The 22,574-nt window shown below is 35.7% G+C and overlaps 2 protein-coding genes across 2 annotated transcripts in view; one reads left to right on the forward strand and one right to left on the reverse strand.

Moving 5' to 3' along the window:
* The window catches only part of LOC136830701 (uncharacterized), a 49,245-nt gene extending 46,382 nt beyond the window's left edge, over positions 1 to 2,863 (forward strand). Inside the window, exons 7-8 of the mRNA XM_067090457.1 lie at positions 1,782 to 1,868; positions 2,000 to 2,863. Coding sequence (XP_066946558.1) covers positions 1,782 to 1,868; positions 2,000 to 2,577 — 665 coding nt within the window. The 3' untranslated portion in view covers positions 2,578 to 2,863. The remainder of the gene's footprint in view (positions 1 to 1,781; positions 1,869 to 1,999) is intronic.
* A 49-nt stretch (positions 2,864 to 2,912) lies between these two features.
* Positions 2,913 to 22,574, reverse strand: part of L2HGDH (L-2-hydroxyglutarate dehydrogenase) — a 50,330-nt gene continuing 30,668 nt past the window's right edge. The window contains exons 8-9 of the mRNA XM_067090470.1: positions 20,163 to 20,289; positions 2,913 to 10,707 (exon numbers count right to left, since the gene is read on the reverse strand). Coding sequence (XP_066946571.1) covers positions 10,453 to 10,707; positions 20,163 to 20,289 — 382 coding nt within the window. The 3' untranslated portion in view covers positions 2,913 to 10,452. The remainder of the gene's footprint in view (positions 10,708 to 20,162; positions 20,290 to 22,574) is intronic.

Genomic DNA, 22,574 nt, shown 5'->3' on the forward strand with positions numbered 1-22,574 from the left:
CTGGGATGTACCTGGCTGTCAGCATTAGTCCCTTGGTCTCTGACCATTCATCATTTCCATGGCTTGGCAGTTCAGGTTGCGGGAGCTCATTCCTCCCTACTTGTTTACATACGTGACCACTGAGGTGTTGTCGCTCATGATGACGTGGTCTTCCCTTGGAGGAGGTTCTGAAAGTGTTGTTTCCATATTGGGGAATCAAGATGTATCAAGATTGGATCCTGCCTGAATTTAGTTTTCCTAATTGTTTTTGTTACCTGAAAAGGATTTAAAGTTACATATTTCAGTTCCTTTATTTTTTATTTGTTTAGAAGCACCTAAAGGGAGAATCAGTGATCTTGTTAGAGATCAAAGGTTGTGGATTATATATTATTCGATACAAAAAATTCTGTCCAGGTGACCCCTTAACAAGGGGAGAAGCAGTAACTTACCATATTACAGAGCCAGTGATTTTTTTATTGCCACTTAGGAGGCATGAAGTCTCAACATCTGAGTGGAATGCCAAGACACTAACCTCAATAACGCAAACCTTTGCTTTGTAATGGAAAACCTCCAAAGGAGTGCAGAAAAGTGGGTCTCTGGGACATGCTAGCAGCAGACAACCTGATGTTAGCAGTATAATCTGAGGAAGAGGTGGTGGAAATCTTTAAAAAGTGGAAGAGTGAGGGAACTGTAATTCAAAGCAAGCAAAAGAAAAAGCATGGTGACTGGAAAGGAAGCAAAGGAATAAGTATAGTCAGGAAAGTGGCCATGCTCTTGTTGTGGAAAAGGTGTTGGGGAGAACTTTTTATTCTTTACAAGTCAAAAAGGATTACAAGGTATTCATGAAATGAATATTTTGTAATCCTGAAATGCATTTTAAGAGTAAATGGAAAAAAAGAGGGGAGTTGACAACTCTTATTGTCATAGGTAGGTAGGCCATAGGAGAATAGGTAACTTGGGGACATACGTGATGATGAAATGAAGTAAAGAGAGATAGCTAGATGGTGGTAAAAAAAATGTGCCATTAGTAGAGAGAGAAAGCTGAAATACCATAGACACTGAGAAGGAAAATTGAAGAGAATTCGGTTGGGTGTGACCATAGAATATTCAGATTTTTGCCTGGGGTATGGTTGGAAGATCATTTCATGAATGAGGAATTGGTGGAGAGATGATATGGACATTTAAGAAGAATGGATGACGAGCATTTGATCAGAAAGCTGTGGATATGAAAAAGGGGCATAAGTTGAAAACCTAGACCTGATGGAAGTTCAAGCAGGAAGATCATAGGACAAAGAATGGAGAGAGTTCTCTTCATGTGTGAACCCTTTGAGGGAAAAGGTGACATAAAAACCACCCCCACCGGCATCCGGTGGGGTGGGGTCTCCCGCCAATTATATCAGCGTTCCAGACAAAGTTTGAAAATTTATATCTCAGACGTGTCGATTTTAAGAGAGAAAAGCTTTTACAGTGTTTTGGTAAGTATAATGAAACATCATTTTATCATAAAAATGTCATATTTGGCTCCTTTGTGGTCACTTGTTTACTGTATAATTCATCTTTAGTCTCTCTAGCCAGTCTTATTCAGTATTATGGCCAGGAGTAAGTGCTTGAGTGAAAAATTGTTGCTGCTATTATACTAAATGTAGTGAAAAATTGTCACAGCTTTTATACTGAATGCTGACTGTGTATTTAAATACAGGAGCAAGCCAGAGGCTCTTGATTTTTAAGACTGTTTGAGATCAGGAAGTCAAGTAAGTTTAACCATGCATTGAGATAATATTTCATGAATAAAATTTTTACAGATGAAATAAGTGACCACCTGTCTGATATAGCTCATACTGTAGCTGAGGTTCTGCAGTGTATTGTTGAATATGCCACTTCTTTGCCAGGTAAGAATTATTAGCCTCTTGAGTGCATTCATCATAACCAAGATATTGATTGGTAGTAAATAGATAAAATGTACTGCACTGTTTTGTGATTCATGGAATACCATTTTCATCAAAAACTTGTTTAATTTCAGAAGACTTACTAAAATCTGTATCTGATGAAAGATGTCTCCAGGGAATGGAGACTGCTTCTGAGACAACATTATCTTTGCAAATAAGTACTGCTACTTCTAATGAAGTAAATGATGATGCTGCTCAGTTCGAGACTTCATCCAGCTATAACTGCAGTTCTTTACAAGACACTCAAAACATTTTAAAGGCAAGCCTTTATCCCAAGATATCCAACCAAAGTGCAGAAACTCTGAACAGCATACATTCTCTGGAACACAGAATTCACTGTGCTGTGCAGTCATTGACCTCTCAAGATTCACAAAATGATGGTCAGAATTATATTTTCCCCCAGTGTCTTGTGACTGATAGCACATCTCTGAATGATGAAGATACTTCTCCATCATGTTTTTATGAAACATACTCACCTTGCCATTTACCAACTATTATTAAGGGAAAAAATTTGAAAGACTCCCCGAAAGTGAAAGCGATTTTAGTCCTCTGGAGATGCAAGTTGAACAAAGTTTGTTTACCTAACATAGAGAATGTTTTGCCTCTTCTCAGTCTCCAGCTCAAGGCAATATGTAAGTTAATAACCAAGTAAAAGAGTGTCTTTTATGATGTGTAGAAATTCCCTTGCACCAGAGCCATTTAATTTCATGTCTCATGCATAGTTAGGAAGTTTGCACATATTAATGGTGTGAATAACAGGAGTCATGTAGGAAAAAAAAGTATATTAAATAAGGGAGTAAAGGAAAGGATATGAAAGGGTATAAAGAAGAAATTAGCAGTACATATCTGACTTTGGACAACACAATAATCACTTCCAGATAATTGGTCTTTAGTGGAAACATAATTGTAGTTACAGTATAAGTATACAGTACAAAACTTTTCTTGTTTTCCTAACACACATACATAAGGTGTAAAAAAACACAGGTAGCAGTACCAAAACTATTTATTTCTGTGTTGTTCCCGGGCAATAGTACCAAAACTACTTTTTTTTTGGCTCTCATGTCTGAAGACCGAGAATTGTTCCTTTCACATACAGTATACTGAAAGTGGAATTCTTCAACAGTAATTAGGACTTTTTGACTGGATGGATATGCAGTTTTCAGGTTTATTGATTATCAAAAACAAACTAATAAATGCTCATCAGTAAGCTCCACATTTTGTTTATTGCAAAGCTAAATATATACAAAATTCCTTGGAAACTGACAAGTACAGGAACTTTTCTTGTTTAAAATACAATCCTTCATTAAGAGTAATAATATTTTTAACATTACCTTTCTTGAATCAAGTTTGTCACCCATGACTCTCTTGTGCATAAATTACAAAATTTCAACTACTACATAAGCTAGAGAACATTTTGTACAAAAGAAAACTTTTCTTTACATATTTTAACAATAAAGGTGAAAAAATATGTGGTAAGCTTACATAGCTATTTTGACGTTCTTGGATAGCATGGATTTTTTAAACATTGGAATGTTGATTACTAAGCCATATACTGGGTGTTTCACAACATACAGTATAGTGTTTACTTTACTATTTTCTGGCTACATTTAGTAGACAATTGCAAATGCTTTTATTTGTAATCATTACCAAATTAATCACTGGTGAGCTTAAGAACTTCAGTAACATATATGGCAATTTGGTATAATTTTTAAAATAATGTATCTGGAATTGATATGTCCATAAACAACTATAAATTAAGACTGGTCAGAAGAGAATATTGAAGTGCAGTAGTTTTTAAACACCCATACAAACTGTACTGTACACAGTTTGAGGTGGTAGTGAAAACCAATTGTGAAACAATGTAGTCAGTAAAACTTTTCAGCATTTCTTTGTAAATATTCATGACTGATAAAGAAAGTTATTTTATTTGGCCAGCTGTGCTAGTTTAAAATTTGAACTCCCTTCAGGTTCAACTGTCTAATAATAATTAAAACAATTATTTTAGAATTATGTACTAAGTACAGGAGCATATTCCACATTCAAAGTAATCATTATTAAATATGACTAAGTAAGTAAACATTCATATTAACTGCCATTTGACTTTTAATTGCTGAAATAATCTAAGTGGGTGCATTTCTCCAATCCACAAAAATCTTCAGTACAGATAGACCACCGATTTTCCAGCATCCTTGGTTCATGAGCTATGCTGGATTTTCAGTTTTTTCAAACCAGCGATTGTCCCCCTCTTGTCAACACACTAAACAAATATCAAATTAAATAATTAAATGAAATACAGGTATAAATGATACAAGTTTAATAATACTTTACTGCACAGGTTCTTGTTTCAGTACCAGTATAAAAAATTTCAACAGATGCCTAGCGCTGGGACCATCAGGTCACTCAGTGCCAAAAAACAAAAAAGAAACCTGCACTTCACCCATACTTAAAGGTACCTGTATTGGCGAAACTGGATTAATTAAACAAAATTTAACAAATTTATTACTGTATTTACGAAGGGGTGCATCTTCTGAATAATTACTTTCTACTGTATTAGTTTCTCTGCATCTGTCTGTATCCATTTTTTATGCAAAATCAACCACTATTGCACTCTTTCATTTTAATGTGTGACATATAACATGGATTTTAGACGAGATATAACTGTTTGCTCAATACCAGACCTATGTTATGTGATCCAGCAAGACATTCTCTATCGATAATACTGTAGAGTATATGCCTATTTATAGGAATTCTAACCAAGTCATTTTTCTTAAGAATTACGAAAAATATAAGTAAAATTAGCAAATAATGTAACAATATTTGACAATTACCATCAGTATTAACAAAGTAAACAAGTAATTTTTCTTAAGAATTACGAAAAATATAAGTAAAATTAGCAAATAATGTAACAATATTTGACAATTACCATCAGTATTAACAAAGCAAACAAACAGAATGAGCACCGAAACACTCAGCGCCATCTATCGGCAGCCCAGTCTCTAGCAGTGATGGGAATTTTAAAGTTTTGATGGGCATTATAAAGTTTCAATCGTAATTTTGTTCGGATCAAAAGAGGTTACGGACTAGCAAGTGCTGGGAAATCAATGGTCTACCTGTATTACTATGCTATGTAAAGATTAAAACAGAACAGCAAATTGTTTTCATGAATATTTCTTACTAGGATTGAGGCCTTTATAAAACATATTTCACATCATTTTTCAAATAATTCTTACACACGTACTGTTGTCTTAATATGTAAATATAAGAAAAAAACATTGCCATAACTTTTCAATATGTAAATATAAGAAAAAAACATTGCCATAACTTTTCAAGTCAGTATACAACACACTTGTGTATGCTTACATGCATAAAAAATTATGCCTAGTCCCTAGTACACAATGGAAAGTAAGACAGTACAAAAAAGACAGTGAAACAAATTCCTTAAATGCATTTACAGATGTTCCTTTTTCAAAAGTTAGCATACCAATGTCCCATTTGGAGAGCCAAGTAAATTTTCCCATGTTCATGTGTAGTTCAGTAACAATATAACTATGTTTTCAAGAATATCAGTCATAAAATGCTGTTATCACTAAATATATTTTAAGTAAATACACAAACTATTCTTATGAGTTACAGTACACAAAACTGAATATTCAAAATTATTTCATGCTCAAAGTATTCCATGAATACTGATAAAAACTACATTCAACGAAAATATGTTTCAAAACTTTGTTTGCAAACAGTTCGGTACAGTGTTGTAATGTGTGATTAGCCATTAACATTTTTCTTAAATATCTAGCTACAGCAGAATGTGAAATGGTGATCTAGTTACCTTCCTGTAACTCAAGTTTAGAATAACTTTGTCCTCTTGAATGGAACAATAAAACCTTCACAAAATTCCATTCGCTGTTGCCTGGTACTTTTGACCAATACTATACAGGTTAAAAAAAAATTTTACCCTCAAAAGAAAAGCAACTTTTAAAAGCCATCCTAAACTTCCCAAGATCTTGTCATGTTTGCCAATTATAAAACCAGTTGAAGTTTGATTTTTCAAACAACAAAACATTGTAAATCTTAGATGTTCTGATCCTATCATGTTTGACTTTGTTAACAAACAAAAACTGAATGAACTAAAGCAAACCCCATACACCTTGTGTATTAGAACATAAGTTGTTATGTCTTAAATAACCTTCAAAAATCTCCAACTGCTTCCATATGATATGCTTGCTATACACCATAACACAAGAACCATCATCACCATCTTTGGCAGGATTGAGCAATTTTTTTTTTTCACAACTAAGTACTATAAATATATTCCTTTGTCTTCACAAATTGTAACTGCTTTATCTAGCTAGAAATACAACCTGTAAGACAAGCATCAAAACTCTGGCATATTCTCAAACCCACAGACTTTGTAAATTAAATTCAATGAAACATCTTACTATTATCTCAGTTGATAATATAATACAGTACTATATAGAAAATTTCATGGGAGGTTACTGTTCTTCTCAATGTTGCAGAGTGATAAACTAACTGGCAATAGTTTCCATCCATTATCCAGTGTGAATTAAGCCCTAGTTAACAAAAGGTTACTGTACTAAGTTTTTACTGACAATTAAGTACTTTTGAGAAAGAAAACATCTGTCAAAAATTCCCTGGATTCATCATTAACAAGCTCAACTGCATTATTCTACTGCCAGGCTCTTGCCAAATCTCATAAAGCTATGATTATATTTAACAGCATTTAAATTCTCAAGCCCTAAAACCTAGGAGGAAAACAAGTAAACTTAGCACCCAGTTTTACAGCCAACAGAAAAGAGTATGAAAGATTCCTGTTATCACAATTCATGTGGCGATAAACCTGTAGTAAACTGTAATTACTTAAAAAGTGTGAACCTTACAATGCCTACATATTGTAATAATTTATATCTATACCACCTGTAAAATAAATTAATTGTACAGCCATGCTCATAAGTGATACTACATGACTGCATAGGATTTTGCTCAAAATTTATTAACTGGCAACTAATATGGTGCATCCAGTATATATTTATCTTTTATTTGAATATGAAAACAAAATTATATTAAACAAGACCACAGTATGTGTCATAAGAGTGAACTCTATCATATATATCATAACTGCAAGAAGTTATTACGTGTAACCAAATTTTGGAAAAGGAGTGACGAAACATTTCCAAAGCTTTTGTTCACTGCTGATTAGCATTGTTCAGCGCTGATGCTTTTGACAAAAAAATCTTCATGAAATCTAGGCTCAAATGTTATGATAATAAAAAAATAAAAAAACTTTTCATTACTGATATTCCTCGCATTGCAACCATAAAATTTTAAATAGTACTATTTGATTATTTTTACACCTCAACACTGCAAGAAAGATATACAGTATACATACAAAAGTATTATTGTGGCTAAAATGCATCCACTGATATCAACAGATGGCGAGGCTTGTGTGACACAGCTATAACATTTGAGTGGGGGTAACATCAACCAGCTGAAACATGGGTCTACCAATAATCTTAAAAAATATTAATTTTATATTTGTTATAGGAATATTTGGATTTTCGTAAAAAATAAAGTGATTAGTGTTATATTTCTTAACCACTTTGAAAATAATGGATTGCTAGCAAGTATTTGCCTATTCAATTACACTTTTTAATGCCAGCTAAAAATACACTTTGAACAAAGCCTAAAACTTCAAAATTCGAAGAAAACTTTTTGTAATTCACATTCCTATTTTGACAAATTTGTTTTGACTGTAGAGCTTATTAGGTTTGCTTTTATATGTGTAGAGGTAGATACAATGACCACTCTGAGTAGCATGTTATGTGCGCTGGCACTGCTAACCTTATCACACTGTGCTTTTAGCTATGTAAAAAAAAATAAAATCAGTTCATGTCACACAAATTACAAATTACACTAATGCATATGAGATCATACAGTATTTATACTCATGGGGAAAATAGGTTGGTTGTGAATTCGCAAATTTATCGACATACGACATTAAAAATAAAAAATGTTTGACACTACAGTACTTGGCAACTTGTTACGCTGAGTCTGAGATTTTGGATGATACAAAAAGAATAATGTTGCATTACATTTGAGCATGCCTGTACGTGTAAAATTAAAACCAAGTAGTGTGGAAAAGAACTGTGGTAACAAGTCCTTCTTAAATCTAGTTTGCTGAAAATTATATAAACTAGATATCCTTTTTTGGAAAATGTATACATGCCAGTTGTTAGCAAACATAAATGAAACCGCTGAAAAAAAGGTAAGAGATATATATTCCAAATATAATTATTTGGTTCATATTTACATGAAGTACTAAAAATAAAGATAATACAACCAGTAATAAAGGTGGGAAATGCATCATACTATAAAAAAAAGTAAAAAAAAAAGGAACTAACAGTTTCAATACCCATTTAAATGTCCTCATGAACGTACCACAGGAAATACTGAAAACAGGACAAGTGTTCATTAATATAAATGAAACTGAAAAAAAATAAAAGGGATAGCAAAAAGGAAAGCATGTAATGATAATTATACATAATTTTATCATGATATAAGTTATAATATAAAACTTAAATATTAAAACTTAAATATTTTCCATTTTCAATAAATTAGGTAGCTTTAAAAAGTCGTCTTTTTGTATTGCACTGACACTTTAGGTAGATGTTTAAAATGCTAGCATATTAAACAAAATAGATCGATAAATATATCACTCACCCTTTGGCATACTTACAAAACAGGTAGGTGGGTATCTGTAAGGCCAGTAAGTGTGGCAGCACCACAAATGAAAATGACATGCTAAATGCCATACATAATGAGGCTACATCAATGGAAGGGCAAATCTACACTGCCATAATGCTGGTCACAACTAACTAGCTGTGACCTGTTCTTCTCCTCTGTCACTGCAGGGAACTGTATTGGAGGAAGATGAACAAAGTACTGGTGCTTGATGACATATCATCTGTCTTATAGCGAATGGACTTATCAACCGAAGTTGTTCACTGCTGTGTATGATCAATATGAGTTCAACCCACAGCCACAAAAAGGTTAACCACATACCGCATAACACCCCATGGGATATTTCTGACTAATCTAACAATTCTCATTAAGTTTCTAGCCCTTGAAACAAAGGAGAGTGGGGTTACGCACTTGCCAACCAAATATATAAAAGATATATCTCCTCTAATGCAATTTCATTTGATAACCTAAAAAAAAAAAGATTAAAGCTAGGAACATGGAGGCAATTAATATAGTTCTGACACAAGCTGCAACTGAAGATTTGCCTTCCTTATACACTTACAGACTGGTAACAAGGCTTTCTTCACTTATTTTGCTTACCACTTTTATCCTTAAAATAATCTACATGAGCATAATGTACATGAAAAATCTTGTTCTTGTCAAGAGTGAAGGTCAATTAATACTGGTTACCCTGTCCATAAAATCAAATTTTAAATCCACAAACTAAAAACATACACAGGTACTGTACTCTAAAGTTTTACTCTTTGTGTGTATGAAATACAGTATTTATATAATGCACTCAGACTTGTTTACAACTTTATCTTCAAGGTGGGTTTATGTAATACAATACATATATATCCATGCATTTAGACAGTTGTTACCTAGTTTTAAGGCCCTAGATGACAAGACAAATTACAGCTTTGGTCTTCTGGTGAAAAAAAAAGGCTGAAGAATTCAATTAAAATCAGATTAAAACAAAGTCTCCTGAACTGTAATTATCAATCAAGTGATATAAAAGTTACAAATCTAAGAAAATGCAGCTGCTGCAGCTTAAAAATAAAGATAACATTGAAGTTGAAGAGCATTACTATGTGTACCAAACACATTCAGCAAAAGTGGTCTGATAAAACTTAGAGTAGTAGTTGGTGCTAATAAAATCTCATTGCAGCTTTGGTAATGACAAAAGATATTAAAGTAATTGGTGCTAATAAAATCTCATCATACAGTACCTTTATAATAACAAAAGATACTTAAAAGGTATGTGCTAATAAAACTCACCATAACTTTGATAATGCTTTCTCACTATTTGAGAAAACAAAAACTTACAATTATCTTTTATGACTCTTGACTCTAGCTTCATTTGAGCAGAATACCAAGTAATCTCATTGGTATAAAAAATACATTACAGTTTTTTAGCTGCAAAACCTAAAAGAATATTGTCACTGCTAAGCATAAAAGTTCCCATTAAAATGCAACCTTCTTGAAATGCTAAGCTTAATAGGCTACATAGTGATTTTAAATAAAAAAGAAAACTATAAGCAGCTAATTTTGTGGATTTTTCTAGTGTTATATACTGTAATATATATTTTTGGATCAGATCCTTCTTAAAATCATTTTGTGCAATTTTCTATAAACTACACAACTTAAAACTTAACCTTCACTGTAGTATTACTGTCCTGACAAGAACTACTTCACAATTTAGACATTGGGAAATCTGTAGAATTCCTCCAAGTGTAAATCTACATATCACAGAATATCCTCTATGCATCTAAGAAAAATCAAACTCTTGTTTACACTTATCTGCAATCATTTTTGCAATAGATAATGAAGATGTTGCCCCAGGTGAAGGAGCATTCCTGCAGTGTAAGATACGGGCTCCCAATTTGCAATTTAGCTCTCGGTGAAATACAAAATCATCCTCAAGGCTTCCATCCCTATTCATGGCCTGTGCACGTACTCCTGATGGTCCACGACTAATGTCAGCAGCTGTAATTTCTGGAATGAACTTCTGAAGAGTTGACACCTGCCAATAGCAATAAAAATTTGTCACTGACTGATAGTATCTTATATGACCATCACCAAAACCCAATTCCACCAGAAATGTCAAAAGATTTTACTGGAAAGGACTCTAGGATGAACAAGGGGCATGCATGTAAAGCACTCAATAAAGGAAAGATGCTGCTTGTCAAAAATATAAATATTTAATTTAAGAGTCATTATTCAAATACCTCTCCACTATATAACTTTTACTTCTGCACCAGCTGTAGTTCAACAGATTGAAACAAAAAGTGAGAACACTCTGTTTTCTATGAATATCCGTCTTCTATCCATCTACTTCCCCACAAGGGACTAGTAAGTACAAACAATTTTTGTAGCTGGTCAGTCTACTTCTGTCCACTCTGAATGTGGGGAGGTAGGGAGGGCAATTTATATAACAGAGAGGTAAGTATTTAAAAAATAAATCTTAAATTACATACAGGCAGTCCCTGGTTTATGACGGGGGTTCTGTTCTTATGCCGCGTTGTAAACCGAAAAATCGCCGAAAATCGTCAAAAATCCAAAGAAAACCTTACTTTTAATGCTTTTAGTGCATTGAAAATGATGTAAACTACATTTTTATTGAATTTTTCATCAAAAAAACCTACAAATTTTGATTAATGTGCTGTTTTGGAGCCATATTTCTTCTGTCGGGTCAGCGTTGTAACCCCGGAACATGCGTTGTAAACCGGGAAATAATTTTTGATGAATATATTTGAAAAGCATCATAACCTTGGAACGTTGTAAGCCGGACCCGTCGTAAACCGGGGACTGTCTGTTATATTTTTTAAATGAACCTTACCACTCCATTATATAGCTGATTCCCACATTTGAAAAGGAGGTGGGCAAAATGGAAATTAGCCAACCCTTTAAAGGCTACTTATTAACAAAATATTTTGTACAAAACAAGCGTTTGTTTACCCAGTGAATTTAATCCATTGGCTATTACTGCTGCCTTAGGATTGTCACTCAGGTATGAGATCCTCATCATGAAGGAGGGGTAGGATTACTGTGCCAAAACCCTGCAGAACCAACGATGGATAACTAACAAGTACACATTGTATGTACTAAAAGGTATACAGTACTTCTAATACGCAACACTGAATACCTCCAAGCTCCCCAAAAACCACAACCAGGTTTGAAAAGCAGTAGGCCAATAAAGGCTACTGATCGATTCAGGGTATAACATCCCCTACACAAACCAGAGGAGTTAATGCTCCGCAACAATTGCATTTAATCTCCGCACCATGAAGATAAATATCTTTTTCAAGGTTAAGTTCTTTCCAAATTTAAAAGTTGTACTGTAGCCACTGCTCACATGTCAAGTGGCTTACTTTCCATTCAGCATGAAAGTCCTTAACCAAAGACCAATAAAAAGGACATTACATTCCTACTCTTCAAACGCTCTGGTTTCCAAATCTTTATACACAGAACCTTTACATCAGGTTTAATCCTTTTAGTGCAATTCCAACCATTCTTAAAATCTGTACTGGACCCTCAAGGGGTCAAGTTCCTTATGACCTAGTGACTCCAGGCTAGATATAAGGCAAAAATAATTGTCTTGTCTTGTCTTGGCTACTGTGAAGTTTCCATAGAAACTTCTTTACAAGAGGATTGTTCTAAACGGTTCAGAGGGTGACAAAATATTGAACAGAAGAACTGCATACAGATTCCATGGTAAAGTAAGTAGCAGAGACCTGGGAAACTTCACCTTAACATCTTGAAAAACATCTAGATGCCTTTGTCCTTAGACAAGCCAAAGCCAACATGGCTCTTTAGCCTTAAAGGCTGCTCCCAAGAAGTTTCCTCATGCTTGAGAAACAACAGAAACTTAACCATATTGTTCATAGAGGTATCAGTGCTGGAAAAAACCCCTTCATGTGGGACCATGACTTACATCCTGGCCACTGGTGTTGGCAGAATCGATTAGTAGATTCTCTCGCAGCACTAATAATGGCATTACTACGAGATCCTGCCTTGAGCTCGCCAGAACCATGGACTATATCACAGTCATCGGTTGCTTGTGGGACTGTGATGAAACCTTTCATCTCTTGGTTGCTTGCATGCACCATTGAAAGAAATTGGAAACCCAGTCTTCCCTGGTCATCTGGGGTAATCAATGCCAAGAAACTACTTACAAAGTTGTCCTAATGCACTGATGACTTTCTGAGACCTAGCAAAGGTAGGAGAGGCATTACCAGTGGTTCTCAACCAGGGTCTACATGGACCCTGGGGGTCTACACAATAAAAATAATGAATTGGGGATCTACGGTGATATTTTAGTGGTCCATAGAGCACTTCTACTTCAGAAGTTGTTATTACTGAGAACGGAATTTCTACAGTAATCTACGGCATATTAAAATACAGAATTAAAAGTAGAAATTTTAAGCTTTGAATTTTTATGGCAATCAAGTAGAAGAAAAAAACTTGACATTTTACAGTAGCAAGAGCAAATGGAGGGAAAATCACCCATCTTTTTTTTCAGGTAGCAGGCAGTGACCTTACATGTTTGTTTTCATGATGAATATCTCTCTCTCTCTCTCTCTCTCTCTCTCTCTCTCTCTCTCTCTCTCTCTCTCTCTCTCTCTCTCTCTCTCTCTCTCTCTCTCTCACAAAGGTCAAAGAGAGATTATAATCTATTTTACCCTGAGGGTTGAAGGGACTCAGAACCAAAAAGGTGCATTTACTGTAGCCCTAATTGTCCCTCTAATCTTCATATGTTTCATAAAGTTCATAGTTGGATTCAAACTACTTTTCCTTCAGATTTTTCATCCTAACTCTAATCATGAATAACTAATATAAAAGAACAATGACTTTAGGGTTTTTTATTGATATTTGAGATTAATAGTTAATTAATAGCTAATTTGCAAGTAAAACAGTTTGCCCTTCACCTTGATGAATCTACTTTAAGAGATAATGAAGTTACTCCATTAGCATAAGTGAGATCTAAAGATGATCAAGGACCCACAGAGGAAATACTCTTTGCCAGAAGTCTTAGGACAGACACAAAAAGTGAAAATTTTTAATAAAGTTGTTACTGTACTTATTTCAAGGAAAGCAATATTCCACTCAAAAATATAACTGCATGTGCTACTGATGATGCACCATCCATGACTGGCAGATACGAAGGTTTTATTACCCTCTTGAAAAAGGCTGCCCCTGAAGTATTTTGCATACACTGTGTGATAAACTGTCACCACTTAGTTGCAAAGCAATTGGGTAGACATCTGCCTGACACCCTTAGTGTTGTGATAAAAGTGGTTAACCATATTAAATCAAATTCTCTTCAAGATCGCCTCTTCCGTGAATTCTGAAGAGAAAATGGAGAAGAGTTTGAATGCCCTGTAATGCATACTGAGGTGAGGTGGTTATCAAAGGGGAATTGTCTTCATCATTTTATGACATTTTGGGACTCTATTTATTTCTGGCTAACACCCAGCTTGGAGAACAACTGCTTGCAACTAAATGTGATGTATTTTAATTATCAGATATATTTGAATAATCAATTTACTTAATGTACAACTCCAAAGAAAAAATTCTGATCTCATATCCAGTAAAGGTGCTATTACTGCTTTTCTGAAAAAACTACAGCTGTACAAAATTAATATCAGACGTCGTGCATTTGAACAGTTTCTTGTTTGGCCTTGATTAGCAGCGATATGCATGATGATAACCTTGCATTGTATGGTGAATATTTGGCTAATTTGCATGAAAATATTCAAGCTCAGTTTAGTGACCTACTCATGATGGATATACCAACTTGTGTGGCAATTCCTTTTAAAGTTAATGCTGCTGATGTAGACATTTCTTTACAGGAGACCCTTGTTGAATTACAAAGTGATGAAATATTGCAGGCAAAATTCAAAGATGGGAAGCATAATATATGGAAAATATATGACACTGCTAAAAAGTACCCACTACTCTGTGATCAAGTACAGCTCTATGTTATAGCTTTTCCACCATCTTACCTGGTTGAATCAAGATTTAGTCGTGTTTTTCACCTATCAGAAGCTCGTAATAAACTCAACATTATGAAAAGGGTGATCTTTGACCATCATTGACATAGATAGAGCCGAATATAAAAAAAACTCACTCAGCAGCATCGACCATGGGGATCTCACTGAATAAACCTGCATTTTTTCTTAATTACTAACTTGCAGATTTTTTTTTAATTACTCACTTATCTTAAAATGGTTTATTATAAATTAATTATTAGTGTACATAAATGCCCTATAGAATTTAATTGTTAAATAAGTTTATTTACATTAAATTAGTTTTCCTTCCAAATAAACCATAATCATTTACTATTTCTTAAATTTTTGATACAATCCCTTTACTTTTTGATTAGTGAAAAATAGAATAAGCTTTTTTTTCCATGGAATGGCTATGGGACTCCTCCAAAAAAAATTAAGAGGAAAAGGGGTCCATGGGTAAAAAAAAAGGTTGAGAATCACTGGTCTTGACCTAACCAGGGAACAGCTGGGTGTCCTGCCCAAGCTAGAGAACCTTGCACTGGTGAACAAAAATTGGCAAGAAGACGACTTCCCTTAGTCTCAAACAGGTCCATAACAGGGAATCCCTACAGCCCACTGTCTACTGCCAACCTCTGGATGTCAAACCCCTTCCATTACTATTACTTATCTCAGTGGCTGAGTACATCCACTAAAATTTTCATAAATTTTAGTGTAAGGTAATAACTCAAGATGAGGTTACATTTGTTAATTTGACCAAATAACGAAAAAATGGGCAGTGCATTTATATATATATATATATACCTGTATATATATATATATATATATATATATATATATATATATATATATATATATATATATATATATATATATATATATATATATATATATATTCATGTCTAGGCTAGCCTTTTTTGCTGTATGTATGTCACAACACTCTAAGGATGACAGGAAATTAATGGAATTTCAAAATTTTTTTCAATATATATTTGGCTAAATGGTCCCAAAAACACCCAATTGCTGAGCTGTTATACTAATTTATATCCTCAAGAAAAAATTATATAAATATGCAAAAAGAAAACTATTATACACCATTTCCATCATGCCACATATCTACTGATATATTCCACCTTCCAGCCCCTAGACAACAATATTTCATGTTATTTCGAATATTAACCTACTCATATAATTTACATGAAAGAAATTATTAAAATACCTTTAATCACACTCACATTGCCAAATGCCTTCCTATTTCCCTACAATGAGATAAAAAATAATTATTTAAAGCCCTTTGTTTATTTGCATTTGACATGAGTAGACTGTTTGTTACAAGTACAGTATTCATGTGCCTGTATTGTTTTGATGTAAACTGGCATGTTTATGATCTAAATAAGAAGGTATAAGGATTCTCTGTAAATACTATAAGCATTCAGTTGTATTACTAAAGAAATAATTTGCGTCTTTATCACAGTAAACCTATGATATGGGAACACTGACTTCAGTCAATCGAGAGCTAGCTATGCATATTGCCAAATCTACCTAAAACCTACGTTGGTGAGTGGACAGATGGAATGAAACTGAACTTCTTTTGTCCTTCATTCTGTTTTATGCTACAACTTCCTCCTACAACCAACCAAGCCTATGTCACCAGTGAAAAAAAACAAGGGTCATCAAGAAACCTTACATCATTCTCGCTTTCAGTCAGAAAATGTGAGATGAGTAGAGGTTTCTCCAGCCTTGGGTGCCTTCCTGGCTCTCCCACTGGAGTATCAAAGTTCTTGCTGTACTTATCAGATCTGCCTCTGCTGCTCCTCTATCTAACTCACCTGTTTCATTCTCTGTTATTCAGCACTGCAATACTTTTTGGCTCCTACTAAGAGCTGCATTTCATATGACCCTTCACTGGTATCCTTGTTTTTTTTTTTACTCCGTTCACACCCAAACATGATTCTCTAAAGTATTTTTTTTATAGTACTTCACTCTGACAAGTGCTATGATAATGAATGCCTCTGCAATAATTGTTGGCCTTGTGTTAATTACTGCCAACTTCCCTCCTGGGATATTTAGGTGATACTTCTACTGGTTTACCAGGCTGGCTTTGCTTACCGGTAAATTTTTGTTGTGTTGGAGAGATGTCTGCTTTGTATCTTTGGTAGACTGGGTGTCCTTGTCATACCTGCTAATCCAGCTCATTCTCTAAAAGCCTGCCTCAAGCAAAAGCAACTGTGCCTGGCTCAAGCTGTTCTCTATGGTTACTGGTGTGCTTGATGAAACTAATGCAACATGTCTTTGGCTGAATGTGCACTCCTTTGATCATGCCCATGTTGCTTCTGTTTTTCCATACTTCAAGTCTGGTTGAGCATCATCCTGTTTGGCTGTGATCACACTGTTCGTCTTCAGCAGTTCCCTGTCAGCAGAGCACTCAGAATTTGCTCACAATATTCATTCTGTTATGGTGCACAACAGATGAATGTTAAACTTGGTTCAGCAGGCTCTCTACCCATCAATGATTATTACCTCTTCAACCGATGTAATGCTTCTGTCTTTGCCACTCCCTTTCCAGTATCTTCAGTATTTTGTTTGGCTAGTCATTCTTGTTTTACACTTTTATTCTGCTCCTTTTCAAATGATGTGATTGCTTTCCTGCCTCTACTGTTCTTTGCTTCTTTGGCACTGGTGTTCAGAAGAACCTCCACACAATGTCTATGGCCACATATGCATGCCTTGCTTCATTTTAGTCTCAACAGAATTAGACCCTCTTGCCTCTCAGTCTACCCTAAACAATAAGAGCTTTAGTTTTACAGTCTGCATTGTTTTCTTATGCAAGCTGCAGTCTCCATTTCATAGACAATGCCTGAGTCCAGTTATCTGATGATGTTCAGCTATTTGCAGCTTGTAGATAGTGTGCCACCATTTGTCACTTATCTTTTGAAATCATCATTACCTCCTGGGACAGGCTTGACAAGGCACCTTCAACCATCAAATCTCCAGCACTTAGCCTTCTTCAGTCCTTGCCCTTTTTCTATTGACACTTTCACCCTTACCAAACTCCTGCAGTGCCGGAAGTCTACTTTTTGTGTTAGTACACTTGTTGGGTTTACTGTCATTCTCTTCTTTGGGTTTGGCCATATGCTTGTTAAGGCCCCAGTAGTGAAGGGACTTTGCTCTTAGAACAGTAGCCCTTTCTTGCTCCTGGATGCCTCTTCAGTGCAGCTCTGTGTTACTCATATTTCCTCTGCTGCCAACAGTTCACATCAGGTTAAGGTTCAGGCATTCTTTCAGCCTTCTTGGCTCAGGTTAAGGTTCAGGCATTCTTTCAGCCTTCTTGGCTCAGGTTAAGGTTCAGGCATTCTTTCAGCCTTCTTGGCTCTGAGTCCCTCACCTAAAGAACTGGTAATCTTTGTGCAGCCTTTGCTACTTTCTATGTCATCCAGTAAGCAGAGTTACTTCAGCTACTTTTATAAAAGTAGCTTTTATACATTTTTTGCCTTTCAGAGGCCAAATTTTTGGGGAAGAGGCGGAACACCTTAAGTCTTCTGATCACCAAGACAGGAGATGCCTTTGTCTTCCAGAGCTGATACGACTTAGATCTGTGGTTTTTGGCCTGTGAGATTTGTGTTAGACACTGCTTCTAGCTGGTTCCTTAAAGGGATTAATGGTGGCATGACAGTGAATTGTCCAGCAATTTTTATTATCCCAACCAACTCTTAGGCACAAGGCTGCCTCATTAATTGTTTATGGAATCATTATTTTTGTTCTAAGATTACTCTCCCTGGAAAGGAGCCTCGGCCTCTTTTCCTAGATTTTCAAGAGGGAAGTAGTCACTGCTTTCAGAAATACTTCTTAAATTACCTCTACGAAGAAATGGTACCTGTTAAGGATAATCAGGACTTCTTCTAGATCTGGCATTTCTCAGTAGTTAGTTATAAATGATTTGTTTAACCAGACCTCTGAACTCTTTTAGGGTTCTTCTCGGGCTGGGAAAAAAAGGGGGGGGAAAGAGTACATAAAAAATTAAGTAGTTAAATAAATAAATAAATAATAAAAAAAAAGGGGGGGAATTAAAAAAAAAAAATCAAGAGGGAAAGAGAAAAAAAAAATGGAGGGAAAACAGGGGGAAGATTATATTTTACTTATCAATTTAATTTTGTTTAAGAAGAGAATGATATTATTAATTGAAAAGTTATTACCTTCTGCTGTAATGCCAAGTGCAATGTAACTCACACTTCATTTTCTTCAGTGTCCTTTCCAGACAGGAAATGCTCTCAGTTCTACCCTGTTTTTACAATGAAGTTACTGGTGGAAATATTTCATGGGACTTCTATTCTGATGGATCCTTTAGGTTTTGTTCCTTCCTCAAGCAGTCAGTTTTCCCCCCTGGATCCTGTGGCTTTCACTTCTCTTTCAAATTTGATTACGGTACAATTCTGTCACTTCTTCATGATGTTTCCACAACTTGTTTCTATGCTTGATCACCATGGTAAATAAAAATGACTGTTTCTCCTTGGCTCAAGTGGGTCATTTGCTCTTCACACTGTTACCTCATATTTCTCGCTTTTGGAATCACACAGTTTGGTCCAACCAAAAACCAACACTTAAGCATGTTTTTTATTTCTTCCATGAAGAACTGCATTGAGTCTTCATGCTATCCTGAGATCACTTTTCTTCACAAGTTAGCTCTACCCCTGGAATCCTCTCCTCTTCTCCCTTGACATCGCAGCTTAACTGCCTGTTATACAGCCAGATTTACACTTCTTCCACTGTAACTCTGCAAGTGATTAATGTGCATGTTATTGGAGCCTCTTCCATCACTACCTCCAGTTCTAAACAGGAATCCAACTGAGGTCCTCACCACATTTTCTCTTTGAGTCTTGGGATGCTTGTATACATCTTATCTCAGGACCTCCCTTGTCTACTCACACTATGTAAAAGTACTGGGACTGTGGTGAAACCAACGAATTCTTAAAACTTCATTTTCTCAATGCAAACCCATTGCTTTTACAGGGTGTGTCCATCTTTTAACAGCCCCTGCTGCCACAGCTGGATCAAACTAAGTCCCATACAGAATTATCCTGTGAACAACCAGAGACCACTGGGGACTTGAGTGCTAGTACCAATCCATTCTGATAGATTAAATATCTAAAAATTACATCCAACTCATGAACAGAGTATGCAAAAGTAATAGGTTTCTGGTGAAATTTTTTAATTAGAATTATATTTTTATAAATTGTTGTTACACAAATCCATAGCATTATGATTCTGAAAACTACCACAGCCTGCTGGGGACCTGCATGCATGTACCACACATCTGAGAATTGCCCACAACACACAATCAGACAGTATAAAAGTAATGAGTCTGTAGTGTAAAAGTTTTGTTGATAAAAGCTTATACATTCTCAACAGTGGCTACACAAATCCACAGCTACAAACAGAAATACAAACTGTATTAACAACTACCCATACATACCTGAAGTCGAGGAAAGAATGAGCGAAGAACTTCACCGATACCAAATCCAACATACTGCAGTGCTAGTTTCTGAAAGCCACGATAGCTTATAGCTTGCCACAGTTCCTTCAGATCGATGTCAAAATAACTGAAAATAAAAATTATTTTCATGGAATTTGTTTCTAAGCAGTAACCTCCTAGCCTTAAAACCACAAAAACTAGGGTGCAAAAAATTTTCAGTAGCCCCTATGGGACAAGATTTTGAAGAATCAAACACTTGTTTAGCCTTAAAATTAAAAAAAAAATACTCAACAAGACCCATACCATATCTGGGAGCTTTAAAGTAATCATACGTACCTGGAATTAGCACTTATTACTAAAGTTTTGCAATTAGTTTTAAGGTAATCATCATACAGAAGGGAGAGAATACAAATATTTGTTTTGTTCACTTAAGTCATTCTTTCTGCGAATGCTTTGAGGTTCAAAATCTGTCTGTGCCAAGCACTCAACTCTTAACCAACTGAGCAAAAATGCTTACCAACAATTTTCTTTGATTACTGTGTGTAACATCATACTTCATGCTTTGTTAATGAGCTTTGAGTCATTTTTAAGCTAAAGTGTTGAACTTTATTATACTGTATGTTTAAAAAGCCAAAAAATTAAAAAACTGATATTACAAGTAGTTTAGCCATAATTAAAAAATGACAAATTTTAAAAGTAATTTGCATTTTTCCTAACTATACAAACCTGAGGTCTTTGCATAAGGAATATGCTTCAGCATAGCTGGACACAGCCATTTAACTTTTAAACAAGGTGACTAGGTAGTTAATTACCGGGCATTGGGTGGGAGTCCCACCCACCCGGCCGGTAAGCATTCACTTTGCCTTTTGGCCCAGGTGTCAGACTGAGGGGTGTCATGAGATGGGCATATAACTGTAAAAATCTCAGGTTTGTATAGTTAGGAAAAATATAAATTACTTTATAAAAATTTGTCATTTGTTCCTACACTATACAAACTGCTGGTCTTTACATAAGGAAGACTTACTTCTTGGTGGGAGGAGTCTGAGTAAGCTTCTGAAACGACTGGTAGCTTGCCTCACCTAGGGCTTCTTCCTGGTCTTGTAGATCAAGGAAGAAACCCTTGCCTGTGACATGCTGAACAGAGTATGAGAACTGTGTGTTCAGCTGTCAGACTCTGGGTCTTTTCAAATAAATGGGTGTAAAAGCAACATTACAGGCAGTCCCTGGTTTACGATGGGTCTGGCTTACGACGTTCTGAAGTTACGATGCTTTTCAAGTATATTCATCAGAAATTATTTCTGGGTTTATGACGCATGTTCCGGGGTTACGACGCGCCATATGCCAATCCGACGGAAGAAATATGGCTCAAAAACGGCAGAATAATCAAAATTTGGAGTTTTTTTTTATGAAAAACTCAATAAAAATGCAGTTTACATCATTTTCAATACACCCAAAGCATTAAAAGTAAGGTTTTCTTAGGATTTGTTACGGTTTTCGACGATTTTTCGGTTTACGACGATTTTCGGTTTACGATGCAGCGTAAAAACGGAACCCCCGTCGTAAACTGGGGACTGCCTGTATTTGAAAAGGTGTTAGGATGAATCTTTATATGTCGGAGACAATAAAGCAATGTATAAGCAACGGGTTTGTTTTATTGTCAGGCCCTCTCTCCCCTTGCTAGAGAGAAGGTTGGGATTGCTTGTATATAGCTAAAATTACAGAGAATAGAATGGGAACTAAATGTGAAACTTACCTGCATCAACACCAGTTCCAGCAAGTGACAGCCTGACCTATCCTTTGCCCACAGGGAGAGGAGGGATGAAGAAGGAGAAAGGAGGGGAGTCCAGTCACTCACACACGTACTCACTCTTTAACAACCGAACACTTTAGGCGAGATGCTGTCTGCCTTCTTAGAGGAGCCTGGTAAGCTACACAACTTGCTGAGCAGCCACCACAGGACCCAAGGAAAACGTGTCTAAGGACTTGTGGGCAATGTCCCCGAAGGTAGAAGGAGGTGAAGGTGGTCTGGCATGACGACACCCCCATCTTCAGTATCTGAGGAACCAACAGATTCTTCCTGAATGCAAGGGACGGAGCAATGCTCCTGGCTTCATGGGTTCTCACCCGGAATGCACTAGGATTCTCCTCGCTCGAAGTGGAGTATGCCCGTTTGATTACCTCACAAAGCCAGAAAGAGATGGTGTTCTTGGACACCTCTCTCTTGGTTGAGCCAGTACTAACAAAGAGTCGTCGACACTCAGGCCTGAGGTGTTGAGTCCTCTTTAGGTAGTACCTCAGCACTCTAATAGGACAGAGTAGCATCTTGTCTGGATCGTTGGTAACAAAGTCCTCTAGAGAGAGGATCACGAAGGGATTCGAATTGGGAGTCAGGGACCAACAGATTCTAAGTCT

This window comes from Macrobrachium rosenbergii, chromosome 4 (genome assembly GCF_040412425.1).
Source record: "Macrobrachium rosenbergii isolate ZJJX-2024 chromosome 4, ASM4041242v1, whole genome shotgun sequence".
NCBI classification, from domain to species: Eukaryota; Metazoa; Arthropoda; class Malacostraca; order Decapoda; family Palaemonidae; genus Macrobrachium; species Macrobrachium rosenbergii.